The 21,779-nt window shown below is 37.2% G+C and overlaps 1 protein-coding gene across 1 annotated transcript in view; it reads right to left on the bottom strand.

Annotated features, from left to right (window-relative positions):
* Positions 1–927: 927 nt before the first annotated feature.
* SCEL (sciellin) overlaps positions 928–21,779 on the bottom strand; it is a 117,439-nt gene continuing 96,587 nt past the window's right edge. The window contains exons 26-31 of the mRNA XM_049853056.1: positions 19,555–19,647; positions 15,113–15,184; positions 11,195–11,269; positions 7,205–7,313; positions 3,951–4,053; positions 928–2,299 (exon numbers count right to left, since the gene is read on the bottom strand). Of these exons, the coding sequence (XP_049709013.1) occupies positions 2,283–2,299; positions 3,951–4,053; positions 7,205–7,313; positions 11,195–11,269; positions 15,113–15,184; positions 19,555–19,647 (469 nt within the window). The 3' untranslated portion in view covers positions 928–2,282. The remainder of the gene's footprint in view (positions 2,300–3,950; positions 4,054–7,204; positions 7,314–11,194; positions 11,270–15,112; positions 15,185–19,554; positions 19,648–21,779) is intronic.

Raw genomic sequence — 21,779 nt, 5'->3', positions numbered from 1 at the left:
GACCAGATATTCCTAAATTTAAACGATCATGTCCAGGAAAAATGGGTCAATCGTAACAGTTAATTGGTCAGAAAAAAATGAGATCTTCCAAATTGTCTTAGGGATCTGTCATTCCTATCGTTTGAATAAACCCAGACATAATGAAATGGTCTTGGTGAATCCTATGTCCCGCACTCTCTCTCCACTCCATACTTACACCATTTTTACTACAGCTTTTGGTTTAATACAGTATTGTAAAAGAAAGGGCCTATTAAACAGCTATACAAAAGTGAGAAACGTGTTCCTTTTAGGTTTTTTTAAATGAAGCATTAGAAAGTCAAATACTTTAAAAAGGATATTCAAATGATTTTTTAATTACTACAAAGCATTGAGATGTTAATAGCATTTATATAAAAAGGAGGGATACTATTCTATCCAGCCTTTTCTGCAATGAATTTCAAGCCAAAGAAAATTACTTCTTTTGATCCACTCTGATTGCATGTAATAAAAGAACAAAAAAACATATGGCTCAATTACCACGGCTTCTCATCAAGCATGAATTAACGAATATCAAATTATTATTAATTGTTTTTCTGGCTCCCTCTTCATAGGACCATGATTATACATTGCTGTATTTTGACAACCATATTGTGTTTAACACTTTGTGGACCAGTCAGTAAGTGAAATAGTTGCTAGAAATTATTATACTGAAGGATAATTCTTTGCATTTGTGGTTATTTAGAAAATACATGGTCATTTTTAAATTCTCCCTAGTTTATATCATTTTTTCACAATGGCCTTACAAAAAAAAAAAAAAACACAACTTCCCTATAATTCTATCCCACCCCTGATGTTCCCTACTCTTCCTTTTGGGAAGAGTTGCTATGTATATGTAAAATAATTGAAAAGTTTATTTTTTCAATTTTAATAATAATACTACCTCCTTACATATGATTGGAAACCCTGGTGACGTAGTGGTTAAGTGCTACCGCTGCTAACCAAAGGGTCGGCAGTTCAAATCCGCCAGGCGCTCCTTGGAAACTCTATGGGGCAGTTCTACTCTGTCCTATAGGGTCGCTATGAGTCGGAATTGACTCAACGGCACTGGGTGGGTACATATGATTATTAGATTTTAAGCTCCTTAAGAAAAATTCCTTTAAAAATAAAAAGCTATTGCTTGAGCACTTAAAAAAGTAAGTTAACCAGCATAGCACAGAAATTAGGATCATAAATTATGATCATTCTAATTGACAAGTATCAATGTTAGTGAATGATCTTTATAGACACTCCACGAAAAGATTCTGTGTAATTTATAGTTTATTTTATTCTTATAAGCCTTCTGTAAATATAAAGGGCCATATAATATGAATATATTTAACATGCTACAGAAAGTGCCTTTTTGGTCCATAACCGTGATTTCTCATTGGTCATTCATATACCCAGATTTTGAAATACATGCAAAGAAAATTTAACAAACCATAATATGTAAACTACACATGTCATATAATTTTATCTCTTACCTATAAATTCATTTCTTTCTGAGTTAAAAAGGCAGTCTACAGAAATTACACCCGTGATAAACTAAAAGTGACACTAAAGTTAAAATCTAAATGTTCTTTCTAGTTTAATCTGCTTAACGAGCACACACATATATCGGTTTCAGAAGAGCAAACTAAAACTTGCTTTAAAATTGGAGAATTTGGGGAACAGAAATGGATCTTAAAAATCATTTTGTTCAGCGCCCCTCATATTGCAGATTCAGAGATTCAGAAAGTTGAAGTGATTATCTATCTGAGATGCATACAACCTTATATATTAGCATCTTTCTGCCAAACTTTATCAGGAAATGTTGATCAACATTTCTTTTTGCACTAACAGGAAACGTATCTTGCTTCCTTGACAAAGATGTCAATAACGTCGATAAGTCCAAATTCTTAGAAAAATGAAGGGGAGAAAATGAGACACTTGGTTATAATGGAAACCATGACCCACAGCTTAAATACGGAGTGGGGATGGACCAGGTTAGAGCTGATAAGGCTCACAGCTGTCAGAGACATGGCTGCTTTGACGACAGTAACTGAGACCACTTGAGTTTCTTATCTAGCCAGCTGCTAGATGGTTCTTTTTACTTGTTGCCCCTACTGAAAGCATTAGGTCATTTTTGCAGTAGCAGAATCGTTCATTTTATACAAGAGTCAATCTTCAGTGTCAAAGCTCTTCTACATTATGTACTCTGAAAATAAACATTTTAAGCTTTTAATTTCATAAGGAATGCTTGTTATCTTGATTCCCGGGAACCAGAATTATTGAATCCACTTTGCTGAAAATTGTAAAGAAAATAATAGTTAGATTTATAAATTCAGTACAGAAATAAGTCCATAAATAAAAATTAAAGAAATAATCACCTATCAAGACACAGTGGTACTCTAAACATTCTACTTTTTCCTTCTACTTCTGCTTTCATCTCTATGGCTTTTGGTCATACTATGTAGACGTGGCTCAGTGGTTAAGAGCTCAGCTGCTAACCAAAAGGCCGGCAGTTCGAATTCAGCAGCCACTCCTTGGAAGCCATATAGGGCAGTTCTATTCTGTCGTTAGGGTCGCTATGAGTTGAAATCGACTAGATGTCAATGGGTCTGTTTTTTGGGTTTTATGTACATGAAGAACCAGATGCCTGGCACATATACTGATGAGACACCTGATAGCCATGTCTTGACAGCTTCTATGCCAGTATATACCAAAAGAAGGCAATGCCTATGAGTGTATGCACTTGGGCAGGGAGGAAGACACAGACTTCGGAATCTTTTGGCAACAGCGCTTCCTAAGCCTTATCACGGGCTTCTGAGGAAATACAAGTTTTCGAACCACTGCTATGTACATCAAGACACTTGACATAATATTGGATTATGATGAGGCTGCTAAAATTAGAAAGAAAACTGAATATGAGAACTGGGGGAAAGCAGAAAATAGAAGGCAAAACAGGAATATCATCAAGTTTGTTCTTGGAATTGATTCTGCAGCCTGATGGAAATTGGGTTTCTGAACATTTTTCAGAGCATTTTCCAGAAGTAGCCTTCCAGTATCTCATTAATATCACACATTTGTCATTAAACTCTGTATACTTTGGATCCTATGTAAGAATCCCAAATGTTCCTCTTCCATTCACTGAACCAATAGGACATGAAGAAAAATGGCTTTCACATAGTGCTGTTGCCCAGCTCCTCAGCATTGTTTTGGTTATCTTATCCACTTACTATTGAATTAAAAATAAAATGTGGACACTCACTTTTAAAAAGTAGTCAAGTTTCATAGAATTTTACTTCACTAATTTACTGTGCATTGAGACCATCTTTAAAATCAGTGTTTAAACTTTTGTGCTTAGTTTACAGAAAATCTTAGTTTATAGAAGTACTTAATGTGTTCTTCTCATTTCATTTATGCTGGTTAAGAGTCCATATTAGAGTGATGTTAGTCTTGAACTGATAGAATATACATATGCTATATTATATTTACTATAGGATTATATAGAATTAACTGTAGATCTTGCATTAAAATAACATTAAAAGGCACATAGCATAATAACTAAACTAGGCAAAAAGTGTACTCAAGTGCAAGTATAAATGATCATTCCTAGACATGGACTTTGATTGAGGAGGCACTGAACTTGTAAACAACTCTTTGAGCAGAGGTTTATTTTTGTTTGGGGAAAAAAGTGGAAAATTTTCTAAAATCAACGATCTAGTTGCTTAGCTGTACCTATGTCTGGTCTGCTATCAGAAGACAATATAGATGTTGACTGATACTATGCCATCCAAGAAAATACTATCATAGGATAACTGTCTGTAGCTGAATTCTTAAGTAAACATAATGAATGAACATTTTTACTTTTTTGAAATACATCATTTTAAACAATACTTAAAGCTTGTTAATGTTAGCAAAAGTGATAGTTCCTTATAGATCTTAACACTTACCCATAACCTTAGAGTAGCAAGGTTTACAGTGTATTGTCTGTCTATAAATCCAAATACTGTCGCCTGCTTTTAGGTTTTCCAAAGGCTGTTTGCATATTTCACACTAAGGGAAACATGAAGCAATATATAAAGTTTACATTATATAAGAAGTCTGGAATCGTAGAGTAACAGGGGTAGAAAAGCTCTTTCCATTCATTCAGCATCATCCTCCACAACGGCCCTGCGATGAAGCCTCAAGAGAAGCCACAGAGAAAGTGAAAGTGTACTTGTCTATGACCCTTGTGCCTAACTTTTCAAGTAAGTTTTCACAGCATTTCCCTATCATGGAGGTACATTTCAGGGCATATCTACCACCTGATAATTTCTGTTTAACTTGCATTGGAGCAGATGTAAATTTTCAAAAATTGGTTATACCAAGAAGAGAGCATTACTCAATATCTGAAACAGAACCACAAAGCTTTGTTTATTATGTACAGGAGGAAGACCTATGCTGTCCAGGTACAGCCTCATTGAGCAAAACAATTGCTGATCTTATAAAGATCTGGGGGAAGAGTTTCTTTTGGGTTGCATCAATTGCAGAAGCAGGAAAGTGTTGACAGCCCCTTAGATGCAGGTACTGTAGCGAGCCCACTGCTGATTGGCTGACTTTCGAAGCATGAGACTGTCACTGATTGGGTACCTTTTAGAGGTGTTTTCAAGGAAGCAAATTGCCATTGATAAATTTGGCATATTTGAACCAGTCTGGTGGTTCTCTATTCCCATGGCTGGAAAACAATCGAGCTTTTCCTAGGAGTGTGGGAATTTTTTTATTCTCAGTTAGTAGTATTTTAAATTGAAAATGGAAATAAATGCCCCAAAATGTGAGAAATCAAAATTATTCTAATTTTCCAAAAGCAATAATCAGGGGGAATTTCCTTGTTTTTAAATGTTTTCTCCATTTTTTTTTTTTTAATTTTGTTGTGGTAAAATATATATAGCAAAACATTTGCCACTTCAACCATTTTTACTTGTACAACTCAGTGACATTAATTACATTCACCATTTTGCACAACCATCACTACAATCCATTTCCAAATTTTCACCACCCTTAACAGAAACTCAGTGTCCCTTAAATAGTAACCTCCTCCTTTCCCTCCCACAGGCCCCTGGTAACCACTAATAATGTTTGGCCTCTAAGCATTTGACTAGTCTAGATATTTCATATAAGTGGGATTATACAATATTTATCCTTTTGTGTCTGACTTATTTCACTCAACATAATGTTTTTGAGGATCATCCATGTTGTAGCATGTATTGGAATGCCATTACTCTTCAAGGCTGAATGCCATTCCCTTGTATGTAGGTACCACATTTTGTTTATCCATTCATCTGTTGATGGACACTTCGGTTGTTTCCACCTTTTGGATATTGCAAACAATGCTGCATTGAACATTGGTATACACGTATCTGTTTGAGTCTCTGCTTTCAAGTCTTTCTGGGTCTGCATAATAATTTTAAATATAGAGCTATAAACTAAGTTTTGCTTAATTGAGTAAATTCCAATAACAAAAAGAAAGTAATTTCATTTTCTCATAGTTACTCAATCTTCAGATTATATTTTAATATTTAAATTTATATTCTGTATACATGTATATTCTTTGTAAAAGATATATATGTATGTATAATTTTATATTCTATTATATATATATACAATTCTATATGTTTGTTTAAATTTAATTCTATAAAAAACTGAATTTTTTTTGGCCCAAAATGAGGCATTGTATTTTTTATTGCTATGTGTTTCTCTTTGAAGCTAACTGGAGAAGAAGCAATCAGCTGACAAAGTATTACATCTACTTGGCTGAATAAGATAATTGGAATGGATTATAGAATGTCAGCACTAGAAAGGGCCCATCTGTTTAGGCAACTGGTTCTCAAACTTGCTGCGTGTTAGACTTGCCTACAAACTTCTAAGGAGCCCTGGTGCCACAATGGTTAAATGCTCGACTACTAACAGAAAGGTTGGCAGTTCAAATCCACCCAGCAGCTCAGAGGGAGAAAGACCTGATGATCTGCTTCCAAAAAGATTACAGCCTAGGAAATCCTATGGGACAATTCTCCTCTGTCACCTGGGGTCACTATGAGTTGAAATGGACTTGATAGCACATAGCAACAACAACATAGAGCTTTTAAAAAGATCAACTTCCAGGAATTATCTCTGAGATTCTTGATTTAATTAATCTGGGGCTGGTCCCAAGCATTCCCTTGGTTTCTAGTCACCTCAGATGATTACATCATGCAGCCAGTGTTGAGAACCACTGATCTAGTCAACTGCGCCCATGTTATAAAAAGGGAAACGGAGGCCAAGATAATTTAGGTGATTGTCCAAGGTCACACAGCCGCAGTTAGCAGTAGAGCCAGAACTAGAATCCTGGTCTTCTAACTTCTCAGTCACACCAACAACTATAATATTGACACACCCAACATTATTGTGAGAATCAAAAGAAATGGCATATGAAAGCCCAGACTACGAAGCTCTCTGCTAATGCAAGTTTCGTTACTACTATACTAAGCTATGATGAACAAGCCCTGGTGGCACAATGATTAAGCACTTGGCTGTTAACTGAAAGGTTGGAGATTCCAACCTACTCAGTGCCCCCAAGTGAGAAACACCTGGCAATCTGCTCCCATAAAAATCACAGCCTAGAGAAACCTGTGGGGCAGTTTCTCTGTCACACAGTGTCACTAGGAGTTGAAATTGACTCGACAGCACCCCACAGCAATAACCTACAATTACATATGTAATTAATTATTATAAAGAATCATACTCTCAAAAGCAGAAAATGAGTTTCAACTATTGTAAGCCTATCAGCACTGTGTAATTTCATGATAAAAGGATCTGCTGTCTTCTCAACAATTCATTTTCCTTTCTGGATTTCATTGTATATTTTATAGAATAAATGATTTATTAAAAAGTTGCAAAAGCTTTTATAAAGAGATCAAGTGTTTGTCTTTTTCACAGATTTAAACCTCTAGAGTAAGAGTGAATAAATGCTTTAGTAATCAACCCTAAGACTAAAGCCAAGATCGTAATTACAAAACCTCGAGGTTTAGACTGCAGAACTCCAGGAAATATTTAAGCAGTACATTATTAATGAGGGTGATAGTATTTCTGAAAGCTTTAACTTCATCCCATGTATTTCATTAAATAATTATTTTTATTCCAGTCATTATGCAATTTTATATTTAGTTAAAGTAAATGAGCACATTCTTACCTTAAAGCAAGTACAGTGGCAGCGAATTTGTAATTCATCTAAAATCATTTTCGCTTCTACGCCCAAGGGTTTCCGGCAGTAAGTGCACATAGCTCTCTCAATGACAGACCTACAGAGACATACGCAATTAAAAAAAAATAAATCTGCCGTTGTACAAAAGACAGGTGTATTTCCCATAAAATCATGTGGGAATAAGTTAGCTTTGATGATACTTTAAGAAATTGTGCAAAATCAAGGAAAGTTTGGGGTTTGCTTATTCTAGTAATCAGATGGATTCTTGTCTCGTTATCGCAAAATGATGTCAAAGAATTCACATTTGGGAAAGTCTCAAATTATTAATTCATCAGCAATCAAGAATGCATCTGGGGCAGCACTGAAATGTTCATAGCTTCCTAACTGAACTAAGTAATAAATACCCCTTGAAGTTAGAAGGGTTTTTTAATTATTAATTTGCATGTATCATTTTACAGATTACATGAAAAAAATTATGCTGAATAGTAATATAAATTTTTAATTCTCAAAACATTCAATAGATCAAAAATAGAAATTCATTCAAGAGAATATTATTAAATTCACAGATGATGGGTCTGTAACACCCTAGGCTCTAGGATCACCAAAACACTACCTATAATAACTTCTCTTGGTGTCCTCATGAGACTCAGAACATTGGGCTACTTATGACAAAATTTATATTTTCCAAGGAAGCATAACTGGGCCATAAATTTGATGGTGGAATATTGTTTGTTTGTTTGTTTGTTTTTTAATTCTGGAAAAAAATGTCGAGTAATAAATGAACTATAGCTGTGAATCCCAAATACCTTGCAGCATACCACAGCCTTAATAAAGCTTAATAAAGTCAACAAATGTTGGACTGTTTTCCTTTTGGAAGGTTTTAGGATTAAGTTTTAAATAGCATCTTGTAGAGTTTACTAGGTTCAGGGTTTTAACATGTGAGCCTGAAATTTCTAGAGTAGGATGTATCATGATGTGGCAAAATAAAAATAGCCAATATTTATATAGTGCTTCATATGTACCAAGCATTTTTCCATGCTCCTTACTTTCATAGACTTAGTCTTGACAAAAGAAGCAGGCAGAACACAAAAGGGTAAATAACTGTCACACAGTGAGGAGTAGAGCCAGGATTTGAATGGAGATGACCTGGCTCCAAGCTCCTGGTGCTGCTCTGGGGCCTGCTATGAGGTCTCTTGGGATCTCTGTGTTGAAATAAGTTACCTAGGAAGCAGACAGGAGAAAAACTGGAAGGGACTCAAAGGTGGGAAAAAAGGGATTAGAACAGATAAACCTTATCTGGTTTTAGCCTTTCAGTCTAGTAAACTCTTCCTAACCTTTATGAATATAAACAAATATTTTCCTTTTTCAATAAACTCTATAGCTACTTGCTTATAGATTCCTGGCAAATATTTTCCTGTGGGTTCTCATATGCATACATAATATGTACACACGCACACACACAAGCCCAATTTCCCCTTCAAGATTGTAAGCAATTCAAGAGTGAAAAATAGGTGCCTTATATCATTCATCCATCCCATAGACACTGGGCTAGGAACTGGGAATACAAAGAAGAGCAAGACGGTTGAGAAACTTTCGTTCCACCAGGGGAGGGAGATGTGAGATTTGAGGATCACAGTATAATATAAATATGTGGAAAGAATTGTGAGAGCACAGAGAACAACTAACCCTAGGGTGAAGTCAGGAAAGGCTTCTCAGAAAAACTGTCATTGAGTTAAATCCTGAAGAAGAAGGACCTCTCCAGGTGGGCTCAGAGAGGTGGGGTAGGGTGTGACAGAAGATTTCCAAGCAGAGTGAACAGGATGTACAAAGATGCCACACAATGAAGGCATTTGGATTGATTGGGCATTGGTCAATATTCAGCAGAACCTGGTTGTGAAGGCCCATACAGAGGGCACAAAGGAAATTGGTCTTTATCCTGTAATCAGTGGGAAGCCACTTTAAAGGCGATTGGCATGCTTAGAGAAGACCTGTGGGGACACAGCCAATTTCACACAATAATCAACAGCTAGACTGCTTGGACTTACAAAGGGTTGACTTTTGCACTAATGACTAAGAAAAATTTGAAGGACTATCCTAGGAACAGGACTGAAATACTTCACCTTAACAGCAAAAGTTTTATGAGGAATGTTTCCCTCCTTAACAATAAAAACACCAGCCCAGGGAAAGCTCTGAAGATTGTTAAAAAATTGTAAGTTTTGCCTTATGAAAACATAAAGAATTCTCTTACCCACGATACCAAAGGCCATCTTGTTAAACGTTGTTAAAAATCCATGCAGTCTAACAAATAATCTTTCAGCTATGTTATAAACTAACCTTTAAAAGTAGCTAGGCGACTAGGCCCACTGAAACCAGAACGGCTGGTTTCATTAACTTTCACTTAAACTTATTCTTCCAGAAAACAATCAGAATTAATAAACACATCCTGTTTTTAAGATTAATAAATATAACCTGCTTTCAAAACTAATGAGCAGACCCTATTTTCAAGATTGATGAAAATGTCCTGCTTTCAAAACTTTAGGAATCTTGTAACCAAGTCTCACTGATCTTGTCACTGTCTTGTAACTGTTTAGCAAAATTATGTATATGTCAACCAATCAGAAATTTTGTTCAAAAGTTCCTGATGACTTATATAAAAGCACTTTAAGAATCCTAACTGATCTGAGCGCTGATTGACTAGGTAAATTTTGTGCTGCCCAACTTTCAAATTGTCTGTTAAACCTGCATAGCAATCTAGTAATGGTGTTCTGAGTTGTTTATCTTTTGACAAGACCATACCATTAATCAAAGGTCTTTTCAAAACATTATATCAGACCTAGCTCTTTTTATTATCTAAACAGCATTTGTAGTTCTGTCTACTACTTGTATAGGTGACTTTATTCCTCAAAGAAGCATGACTTAAAGCCAAGACACTCAGCAAAGCATTGGCAATGGGCAAGACCTTGTAAAAGTGACAGACATGGGGCATACTTTTAATGCCTGGCCCATGTTTCTCTTAGCAAATGTGACATATGTTCATGTTTTCAAAAAACATTTATAGGACACCTGTTAGGTGCCAAGCACTGCATGAGAAGCTGAGGCTATATATAAAAACAAAGTATGTTCTTACCCTCAAGGGAAACCCTGGTGGCACAGTGGTTAAGAGCTATGGCTGCTAACCAAGAGGTCGGCAGTTCAAATCCATCAGGCACTCCTTGGAAACTCTATGGGGCAGTTCTACTCTGTCCTATAGGGTCACTATGAGTCGGAATCAACTCAATGCCAAGGGGTTTACCCTCAATGAGCCACATTTCCAGCCCCTGCTAGAGAGAAACACCATCAATGGAATGAATACTGGGTACTTCCATTACTCCTGGTTTCCAAATATATAATGCTAATAGTGAATTTTCATTTCCCCCACTGGAAGATTTCAGGCCACACTAGCATGAGTGTCACCTATGTGCCCCACTGAACATTAAATGGTAAAAGAGGTTCATCTACAGCAAAAGCCTGGAATGGGGCCAATTCACCAGCACTAAATCAATACCATTTTTAACCCCACTTCTGAGAACCGAGCTTGGGAGGAGAGTGGGTGATAGCAGCCTATCCAAGCAGCTCTTTGTAAGGCGAGCTGCCTTTGGAGAATGGCAGGGAGGGAGGGCTGAAGCCAGTTTAGTGAGGTAGTGGAGCCTAGATGATAATGATGTGGTACTACTGGGGATTCCTGGGAATCACCAATCGCTGAGGAGCTGGCCTTGTAGGCAGCTTCAGAGCACAGAAAGGTCTTAATAAAGTGCATCAAAATCAAGGAGCAGCAACACCAGAAAACAAACAAATTCCTGAATGCAAAGGTTGTAATGAGTTGTACTTTTCTCCATTCATATACATATAAAACAATCTCTATCGGGACTGCGATCTCCAAGCACCAAGGATAGCAAGAATATACATACTTTTATGTATAAAACATGTATACATACTCACCTATCAGAAGTTGAATAAACAGTCTGAATGTAGTTTCCAGAGGTATTTTCCGGATGTACATCCTTAGGTGATTTACTAGAAATAAACAATACAGATGTGTGAGAATTGGGCTATTTTCCCCAGTATTGGTGTATATGCCTATAAACCAATACTGGGGAAAATTAGTATTATTTGCCTATATTAGTATTATTCATTGTGATGTTACATGCCAAGACAATGTACTGGCACTTTTCTTTTTTTTTTTCTTTAAATCTGGAGAAGTATTCACATACAAGCCACCTCTGACATGACCTATCTATCAAAGTATATCTAACCAGTTGCCACTGAGTTGATTCCAACTCATGGCAACCCCATGTGTGTCAGAATAGAATTGTGCTCCACAGGGTTTTCAGTGGCTAATTTTTCACAAGTATCTCACCCAGACCTTTCTTCCATGGTGGTCAGGATGGACGTAAGCTTCCAACCTTTTGGTTAGCAGCCAAGAGCATTAACTGTTGTACCACCCAGGGACTCCATCAATGTATGAAGAGAAGGGGATAAGGAATGTAGGAACAAGTGTTTAAGTGGGAAAAGAAGCTGTAATCGTCATGAAATGTATACTGTAACCTCACTTATTTACTAAAAGAAGGCTACATGCACTCTAACACAGATAAAATGAAATACATAAAACATGAACCAGTACAAGCACACCCACACATACACCATTCACAGGGAGAAACAGTGACTCTGGGACTTTTAAAGAAAGGAATAGAAAGTTTTCTTTTTACTTGGAAACATCCAGTAAAGAATAATTTATAATGAAAGCAAAAAGAGTGTGATGTTTTAAAAGTCCCCCTCCCCCCCCTTTTTTTTTCCATTTCTTAGTTTATCCCAGTTTGTGAATGTCTCAATTTCCTAGACACAAATGAACTCAGTAATGCACTTCACTGGCCGCTCACCATTGCTTCCTAAACACTCACGCTACCTGGGAGTGTGTTAGGACTGGAAGCAATACGTTACTATTATTTCATACAGTGAGTGATAGCCCTACAGCCCTCCCTTGGGTTTCGTAAATGAGAAACCTCTCTCTCCCTTCAAACTGCCCTTGGGCAGACTGCTGTCAGAAATGAAATTCATTTCATAAAATACAAAACCCCTGCAAGGCTAAATAAGACTTCGCACATATTTATGCACTAAGTATCTATCATTACCCACATTTTACAGATGAGGAAACTGAGACTTGAATAGATTAAGTAACTTTACCAAGGTCGTGTAGCTGGTGAACGACAAACAAGGAGTCAAATCTATATCTGATTCCAGGCCCTGAGGTCTCTTGATTGTACTGCACTGTCAGACAGTGATCAGATTTTTAGGGAAGTTAGGGATGTTTGACTTGCATCACCATCCTTGTTAGGTTGAGGTAGAGGAGGGCAACCAATCCTTTGAGTTTCCTGGCCTGCAGTCTATTGGCCTGATAAGCCATAGTATTATGTGGTCTTAAACTTGGCTGTGTATCACCTGGTTGGTGTGGTGCGTGCTTGTATCGATTCCAACTTGTAGCAACCCTAGATGACTGAGTAAAACTAACTCATAGGGTTTCCTAGGTTGTAATCATTGTGGCGAAAACCTGGTGGTGTAGTGGTTAAGTTCTATGGCTATTAACCAGAAGGTCAACAGTTCAAATCCACCAGGTGCTCCTTGGAAGCTCTATGGGGCAGTTCTACTCTGTCCTATAGGGTCTGATGGCAATGGGTAATCTTTATGGGAGCAGATCACCAGGTTTTTTCTCCCATGGAGCACCACCAAACTTTGGGTTAACAGCCTAGTGCTTAACCATTGTGCCACCAGGGCTCCTCAGAATCACCTGGAGGGCTTGTCAAACTACAAATTGCCTGGCCCCACCTGCAGAGTTTCTGATTCAGTAGGTCTGCAGTGGGGCCCAAGAATTCTCATTTCTAATAAGTTTCTAGGTGATGCTGATGCTGCTGGTCCAGGGACCGCATTTTGAGAATTACTGTTCTGTATAACTCTATTCAACATGATCATGACTTTATTTGGGAGGCACTGGAATCAATATAGTTAAAAATAGACTGTAAAATTCACTGTAGTTAAAAGAATATAGTCATCATAACAAAATAATTTAGGCACATTTTATTTTTGACACTTCCATGAATCAATTTAATATTCATTTATTCGAGAAATCAAAAAATTAGACTATTATGGTAATAGAATATTCCTAAATCTAAAAAAAACGTACTGTTCTCTAAACATTTCAGCATTATAGTTGTTTGGCATTGGTTCCTATGAGACTAACTTCTTTAAAAAGCAAAATGTATTGGTGTGATACCCCACAGGGGTGAAAATATGTGAGAGAGGTTATTATGTGAATATAGGATACCTGTCTACATTATTCTTATTCTATCTGCTGATATTTGGTCACTTGCTTTCATTGTAATATTTGGTACTAGTTATCTAGTTACCAATTTCTTTCAGACTTAGTAACTACTTGATATTTTAAAATTTACTAAAAATTTTTAACTTTTAGTGTAGTTAAAAGACAGCAGGAATCACTGCCTTGGACACAACAAAGAGTGAGAGTTAGACTAAGGAGGAAAATCAATTTTATGGTTGTATTTTACAAAGTAAATTATGCCTGAGTTTGAGAAACCCTTTTTTTGGAAATTTGCTCACCTTTTGACAAGTACTGAATTTCCTGGAGCTTCCTCAGGCCCCCTCCCCACAGGAGGCTTCCCTGAATACTTGCTCTTTGGCGCTTTGAAATGGACTCTGATTAACACTTGTCACTCATATCCGTATTTGTGCGCCTTCCATTACATTACCCCACAATTAGGCTAATTTTTGTTACAGTAAAACCTGTGTAAGGCCAAAAACCTGTCAGAGAAGGAAAACTCAAATATTTCCCACTAAATGCTAATGACAGTAAAGTGGTAACTTCACCCTCTCAAAGGTGGCAAGCTTGCAAGACCTGTAAAAACAAGGCAGTCCCATCAAGTTCCAGCTGTCACAGGTTTCACTATATTAACCAAAAAACCACCATCAAGTCAATTCTGACTCATAGGGGCCCTATGGTACAGTGTAGACCCATGCGGTTTCCAAGGCTGTAAATATTTATGGAAGTAGTCTGTCACATCTTTCTCCCGAGGAGCGGCTGATGGGTTCCAACTGTGGACCTTTTGGTCAGCAGCCAAGTGCTTTAACCACTGTACCACCAGGTCTCCTTCCCCCCCGCCCCCCCCACTCTATCATGCTTCTTGAAAACCTGAAAATTGAACGGATTTAGAATCCTTGACCTTGGTTGACATTTTCCTCAACAAGTTTAATTTGGACCAGAGGATCTACTAAAAGTTATCACTTATTTCAGATTAGAGGTAAGCATGGCAGATAGAAGCATTTGACTAAAGTTGGACTTCAATTTAGCATAGCAATATTTGTGTAACTTGGTAAAGCTTATTATAAGTACGTAGGCATATAAGTTTATGAGAACTTTTAATGGCCCTGGTGGCACAAATGGTTAAGGGCTTGACTGCTAACCTAAACATTGGCAGTTCAAACCTACCCAGCAGTTCATCATAAGAAAGATGTAGTAATCAGTTCCCATAAGGATTACAGCCTAGGAAACCCTACAGGGCCATTCTACTCTGTCACATGGGGTCACTACGAGTTGGAATCTACCTGACCACATCTAACAACAACAATCCTATTACATATACATGTGTTACATTGAAATATTACTTGATTATTTATCAACTAAATATTGGAAACATTATGAAGAATTATATACCTAGAACTCAATATATTCTTAAGCGGTCTTCAATTTGAAAGAAGCATACCTAAAAAAATAGTATCTCTTCTTAAACATAGGTCATTTCAAAATTATAAAATAAATATAGTAAAACATTTGAAATAAAGTTCTGATACCTATTCTCCACATATGTCCTTGTGTACACAACTGTATCCTTTGGTCCTTCATGCCTGGTTCCAACACTGGAGCTGCAAGACAAACCATTTTACCTCACATTTAAAGTTTACTTACAAGGATAGGAAAAATAACAAGGCTGTTATTCAATTTAATGCAAAAAAATGCTTTGTAAATTTCTTCCATAATTTTTGGAATATAAATGTTAAAGTTGTATTAGTACACTTTGCAAAATTTCTTTATTTTATGCCTCTCATTTTGTTCTTAACTTCCACTGTCTTGGCCTACTTCCAGAGTGTTATTACGAAAATTGGTTACTCAGGAAATCTGTTGTAGAGCATGAGAATTACTCTGAATATTTGCGTAATATGTTTTACATTCTGTTTCCCTGATGGCCCTTTTATTTTCTAAACTATAACTTTCCCCAAAAATCTCAAACAAAAGTGGATCTTAATTAACTATCGTGACAACATGTAATTTAAGGAAGCATTTTGTTGTTGTGTTTTTGTTAGGTGCCGTCGAGTTGGTTCCGACTCATAGCAACCCCATGTACCACAGAATGAAACACTGCCCGGTCCTGCACCATCCTCACATTAGTATGCTGAGCCCATTGTTGCAGCCACTGTGTCAGTCCATCTCATTGAGGGTCTTCCTCTTTTCACAGACCCTGTACTTTATCAAGCACAATGTCCTTCTCCAGGGACAGACCCCTCCTGAAAACATGTCCAAAGTATGTAAGATGCAGTCTTGCCATCCTTGCTTCTAAGGAGCACTCTGGTTGTACTTCTTCCAGACTGATTTGTTTGTTCTTCTAGCAGTCCATGGTATATTCAATATTCTTTGCCAACACCACAATTCAAAGGCATCAACTCCTCTTCGATCTTCCTTATTTATTGCCCAGCTTTCACATGCATATGATGTGATTGAAAATACCATGGCTTGGGTCAGGCGCACCTTAGTCTTCAAAGTGACATCTTTGGTTTTCAACTTGAAAGAGGTCCTTTGCAGCAGATTTGCCCAATGCAACGTGTCTTTTGATTTCCTGACTGCTGCTTCCATGGGTGTTGATTGTGGATCCAAGTAAAATGAAATCCTTGACTTCAATCTTTTCTCTGTTTATCATGATGTTGCTTATTGGTCCAGTTGTGAGGATTTTTGTTTCTTTATGTTGAGGTGTAATCCATACGAAGGCTGTGGTCTTTGATCTTCATCAGTAAGTGCCTCAAGTCCTCCTCACTTTCAGCAAGCAAGGTTGTGTCATCTGCATAATGCAGGTTGTTAATGAGTCTTCCTCCAATCCTGATGCCCAGTTCTTCATATAGTCCAGCTTCTCAGATTATTTGTGTAGCATACAGATTGACTCGATATGGTGAAAAGATACAACCCTGACGCACACCTTTCCCAACTTTAAGCCACTCAGTATCCCCTTGTTCTGTCTGAACAACTGCCTCTTGGTCTATGTACAGGTTCCTCATTAGCACAATTAAGTGTTCTGGAATTCCCATTCTTCACAACGTAATCCATAATTTGCTATGATCTACACAGTCGAATGCCTTTGCATAGTCAATAAAACACAGGTAAACATTTTTCTGGTATTCTCTGCTCAGCCAAGATCCATCTGACATCAGCGATGATATCTGCAGTACCATATCCTCTTCTGAATCTGTCCTGAATTTCTGTCAGCTCTGTCGATATACTGCTGCAGCCACTATTAAATGATCTTCAGCAAAATTTTGCTTACATGTGATATGAATAATACTGTTCGATAATTTCAGCATTTGGTTGGATCATCTTTCTTGGGAATAGGCATAAAAACGGATCTCTTCCAGTCGGTTGGCCCGGTAGCTGTCTTCCAAATTTCTTGGCATAGATGAGTGCGCATTTCCAGCACTGCATCCATTTGTTGAAACATCTCAATTGATATTCCATCGATTCCTGAAGCCTTGTTTTTCACCAATGCCTTCAGTGCAGCTTGGACTTCTTCCTTCAGTACCATCGGTTCCTGATCATATGCTACCTATTGAAATGGTTGAAAATTGACTAATTCTTTTTGGCATAATGACTCTGTGTATTCCTTCCATCTTATTTTGATGTTTCCTGAGTCATTTAATATTTTTCCCATAGAATCCTTCACTATCGCAACTCAAGGCTTGAATTTTTTCTTTAGTTCTTTCATCTTGAGAAATGCTGAGCATATTCTTCCCTTTTGGTTTTCTATCTCCAGTTCTTTGCACATGTCATTATAATACTTTACTTTGTCTTCTCAAGCTGCCCTTTGAAATCTTCTGTTCAGTTCTTTTATTTCATCAATCATTCCTTTTGCTTTAGCTGCTTGACGTTTGACAGCCAGTTTCCAAATCTTCTCTGACATTCATCTTGGACGTTTCTTTCTTTCCTCTCTTTTCAATGACCTCTTACTTTCTTCATATATGATGTCATTCCACTACTTGTCTGGTTTTTGGTCATTAGTGTTCAACACTTCAAATCTATTCTTGAGATGGTCTCTAAATTCAGGTGGTATATACTCAAGGTCAGACTTTGGCTCTTGTGGACTTGCTCTGATTTTCTTCAGTTTCACCTTGAACTTGCACATGAGTAATTGATGATCTGTTCCACAAGCAGCACCTAGCCTTGTTCTGATAGATGATATTGAGCTTTTCCATCGTCTCTTTCCACAGATATAGTCAACCTGATTCCTGAATATTCCATCTGGTGAGGTCCATGTGTTTATTTGCCATTTATGTTGGTGAAAAAAGGTATTTGCAACGAAGAAGTTGTTGACCTTTTAAATTCTATCATTTGATCTCCAGCGTTGTTTCTATCACCAAGGCTATGTTTTCCAACTAGTGATCCTTCTTCTTTGTTTCCATCTTTTGCATTCCAGTCACCAGTAATTATCAATGCATCCTGATTGCATGTTTGATCAGACTGCAAAAGCTGATAGAAATCTTCAATTTCTTCATCTTTGGCCTTAGTGGCTGGTGTGTAAATTTGAATAATAGTCATATTAACTGGTCTTCCTTGTAAGTATACGGATATTATCCTATTACTGACAGCATTGCACTTCAGGATAGGTCTTGAAATATTCTTTTTAACAATGAATGCAACACCATTCCTCTTCAAGTTGTCATTCTCGGTGTAGTAGACCATATGATTGTCTGATTCAACGTGGCCAATACCAGTCCGTTTCAGCTCACTAATACCTAGGATATCAATGTTTATTTGTTCCATTTCATTTTTGATGATTTGCAATTTTCCTAGATTCATACTTCGTACATTCTACCTTCTGATTATTAATGGATGTTTGCAGCTATTTCTTCTCATTTTGAGTCGTGCCACATCAGCAAATGAAGGTCCCGAAAGCTTTAGTCCATCCACATCATTTAAGGTGGACTCTACTTTGAGGAGGCAGTTCTTCCCCAGTCGTCTTTTGAGTGCCTTCCAACCTTCTGGCAGTATATCAGACACTGTTCTGCTGCTATTCATAAGGTTTTCACTGGCTAATTCTTTTCAGAAGTAGACTGCCGGGTCCTTCTTCCTGGTCTGCCTTAGTCTGGAAGCTCAGCTGAAACCCCCATGGGTGAACCTCCTGGTATCTGGATACTGGTGGCATAGCTTCCAGCATCACAGCAACACGCAAGCCCCCACAGTATGACAAAGTGACAGACATGTAGGGGATGAAGCCTTCTAGATCTACCTAAAGTGTTCCAAAGGAGCCCTGATAGAGCAGTGGTTAAAGGACTCAACTGCTAACCAAAAGGTCAACAGTTTAAACCCACCAGCCGCTCTCCAGGAGAAAGGTGTGGTAGTCTGCTTCCAGCTTTGGAAGCCCTGTGGGGCAGTTCTACTCTGTTCTGCATGGTCGCTATGAGTTGGAATCGACTCTACAGCAATAGGGGAAAGAATGTCAACATCAATGTCATAATCATACTTTGTATAAAATAGCAAATGGTGGTCCTTATTCTGTTAATAGTGTGTTTGAGAAAATCAGAATCTACTCGATGACAGTGGTTAATCGGGAAAAAATTGGCATATCCAGTTTTTTCTTAATCATTTTTGTAAGAATCCCCTTTGCAATCTTTGTTATTAAGTGGAATTGCCACCTTTATGATGCTCTGTTTTATTTTCTCCTTTTGAGGATAGAGAATAATGCAAAATACCATTTAGCTTTAAAAAATATTTTTTACCAAATGTGTAAACTTTCTAGGAAAAACACATTTTAGTTACATATTTTACACTTTCAGATCCAGATGTCACGAGGTAACAAAGATTAACTTGATAATTCACCACCTTTTTGTAAGGCTGTTTACATGTAACCTCTGATCAAATTGGAAATTTCTTCATTTCAGAAAAAAAAAAAAAAGGATGAAGTTTGCATTTTGGATGTTTTTTAAAAGCATAGGGAACATGGTTCCGTCACTTGTTTCCTAACTGACCACAGTACCTGGGATTGTTCCTGATTTCATAAGAATAGGCAATGGTTCCAGTAGACTGGCTGTTTAGTGCATTGGTAGAACCATTGACTTGCCCATTTAGTCTGAAAAAGCAAACACAAATATTTGGCACTGAAAATCAAGGCCACTTAGAAGTTCTTTGTTTTATTAAAATTTTGCTCAATTAACATTATTTTATATACAGTGAATCTGTTTGCCTAGTTTCTTCACAGGTACTCACCCAGAATATTTATACTTTATTCCCTCCACGGGACCACTATTTTACCATGAAGATTACTCTATAGCCATGTCCCACATTGTCTAACTCTAGGGTAGAACATCTTTTTATCAAGGGAGGAAACCATCTGAAATTGGTTCTAGTAATGTCACAGAAGCAGCGCCATTTTAGGAAGTTTACCATGTGCAATATATCCGAAAGTTTATCAGTTTAACAAAAATAATCCAGGGGTTGCTTTGAGTAACTCTACTTTCCATTTTGTTTTTAATAGAAGGGAATGCTTTGAAGACAGCAGAACTCTGACCTAGATCGCAGCTAATCTAAGAATGTCACTATGTTGAACAAAGCGTAGAGTATTTAGCTTGTCCCTATGAAGCAGAAGAAATTCTTAAGGAAGAATAGTGAAAATGTTAGCTCTTATTCCTCCTCCATGTTAGTAAACTCTGTTATAGGAGACACATGAAAATCCAGAGTGGATTTTAGATCTTAATCAAGCCATATCATCAAACAGGCTGTTACTTCTATTTCTAGGTAGCTCTTAAAGAAGAGGAAAACATTTGTTTACATATTATCTCTGGAATACAGAAAATAATCTTGTTTCACAAAACATACAGCTCAGTTAAAATGATACTAAATAATGAAAAGGTGGAATTATTATTAGAAGATTAGATCAATATGATTATTAGAATATGTCATTCCCAGGAAAAATAAACCCAGCTAGGAGTTGATTGGAAATACTCAAATCCTATATTATACAACATAAAACTCAACTTTAGCCAACAGATAGCTTCAAAGGGCAGAGGTTATCAATGAGTTCGAAATGTGTTTGCTTTGTGCTCAGCAATGTAAAATCAAATATCGCCAGCTTCTAAAATCTGCAGACAGGAGATGGAAATAATTTGCAAACAGTACCATTTCCTAGTTGTGTTTATCATGAGATTTATGACAAAGCCTTCATGAAAGATTTAATTTTTAAAAGTGTGAATAAAAAACAAATGCTAGAAAAAAAATTGTAGTGTAGAACAACTTTGATGGATTTTTCCTTTCATGTAGGTTTTGAGGGTGATTTTTTTTTAAATAAATAAACCATTTATTTTGGAGTATTTAAGATTTACAGAAAAATGGCAAAGATAATACAGTCACCCAGCTTCCCCTTATGCTAACGTCTTATGTAACCATGGTACGTTTGTCAAAAGTAAAAATTAGTATTGGTGCAATGGTATTAACTAATAGCATTTGGATTTCAACAATTTTTCCACTGACGTTCCTTTTCTGCTCCAGAATCCAATCCAGGATATTACATTTCACTTAATCCTCATGTCTCTTTTGTCTCCTTAGGTCTCTGATTGTTGTCAAGCCTTTGTTTTTCATAATATCAGGCTGGTTTTACAAAGAAAAGTTTGCCTGGATACAAAAAAAGTGGTAATACTTGTGTATTATTATTTAGAACCATAGACACAGAGTTGGAGAAATAACACTTTGGCTACCAATGGAATAGCCTGTAGTGCTTTTTAAAATGCTGATGTCTGGGGTTCACATCCAGATATTCTGATTTAATTGGTTTGGGGGTATAGCTTGGGCACTGGGATTCTTTTAAACCTGTCTCACATACAGTCAAGGTTGAGAAGCACTGCCTCAGAGTTTAGGAAGTCCAACATCTTACCCACTAGAGCAGTTCTTAAAGTGAGACACCAGGAACAGCATCATGAGATCACCTGGGAACTTGTTAGAAATGTTGGTTCTCGGGCCCCTCTTCAGATCTACTGAATCAGGAACTCTAGGCATGGGGCCCAGAAATCTGTTTTAATGAGCTCTCCATGCAATTCTGGAGTCCATGGGTGATGCAAATCCTAACACCCTCAACTGCTAAACAAAGGGTTGGAGGTTCAAGTCCACCCAGAGGTGCCTCAAAAGAAAGGTCTGATAATCTGCTTCCAAAAAATCAGCCACTGAAAATCATACGAAGCACAGGTCTACTCTGACACACATGGGGTTGCC

The sequence above is a fragment of the Elephas maximus genome, chromosome 14 (assembly GCF_024166365.1).
Source record: "Elephas maximus indicus isolate mEleMax1 chromosome 14, mEleMax1 primary haplotype, whole genome shotgun sequence".
NCBI lineage: Eukaryota > Metazoa > Chordata > Mammalia > Proboscidea > Elephantidae > Elephas > Elephas maximus.
Note: the sequence above shows the minus strand (reverse complement) of the source record. Positions and strands in the feature narration are given on the sequence as shown.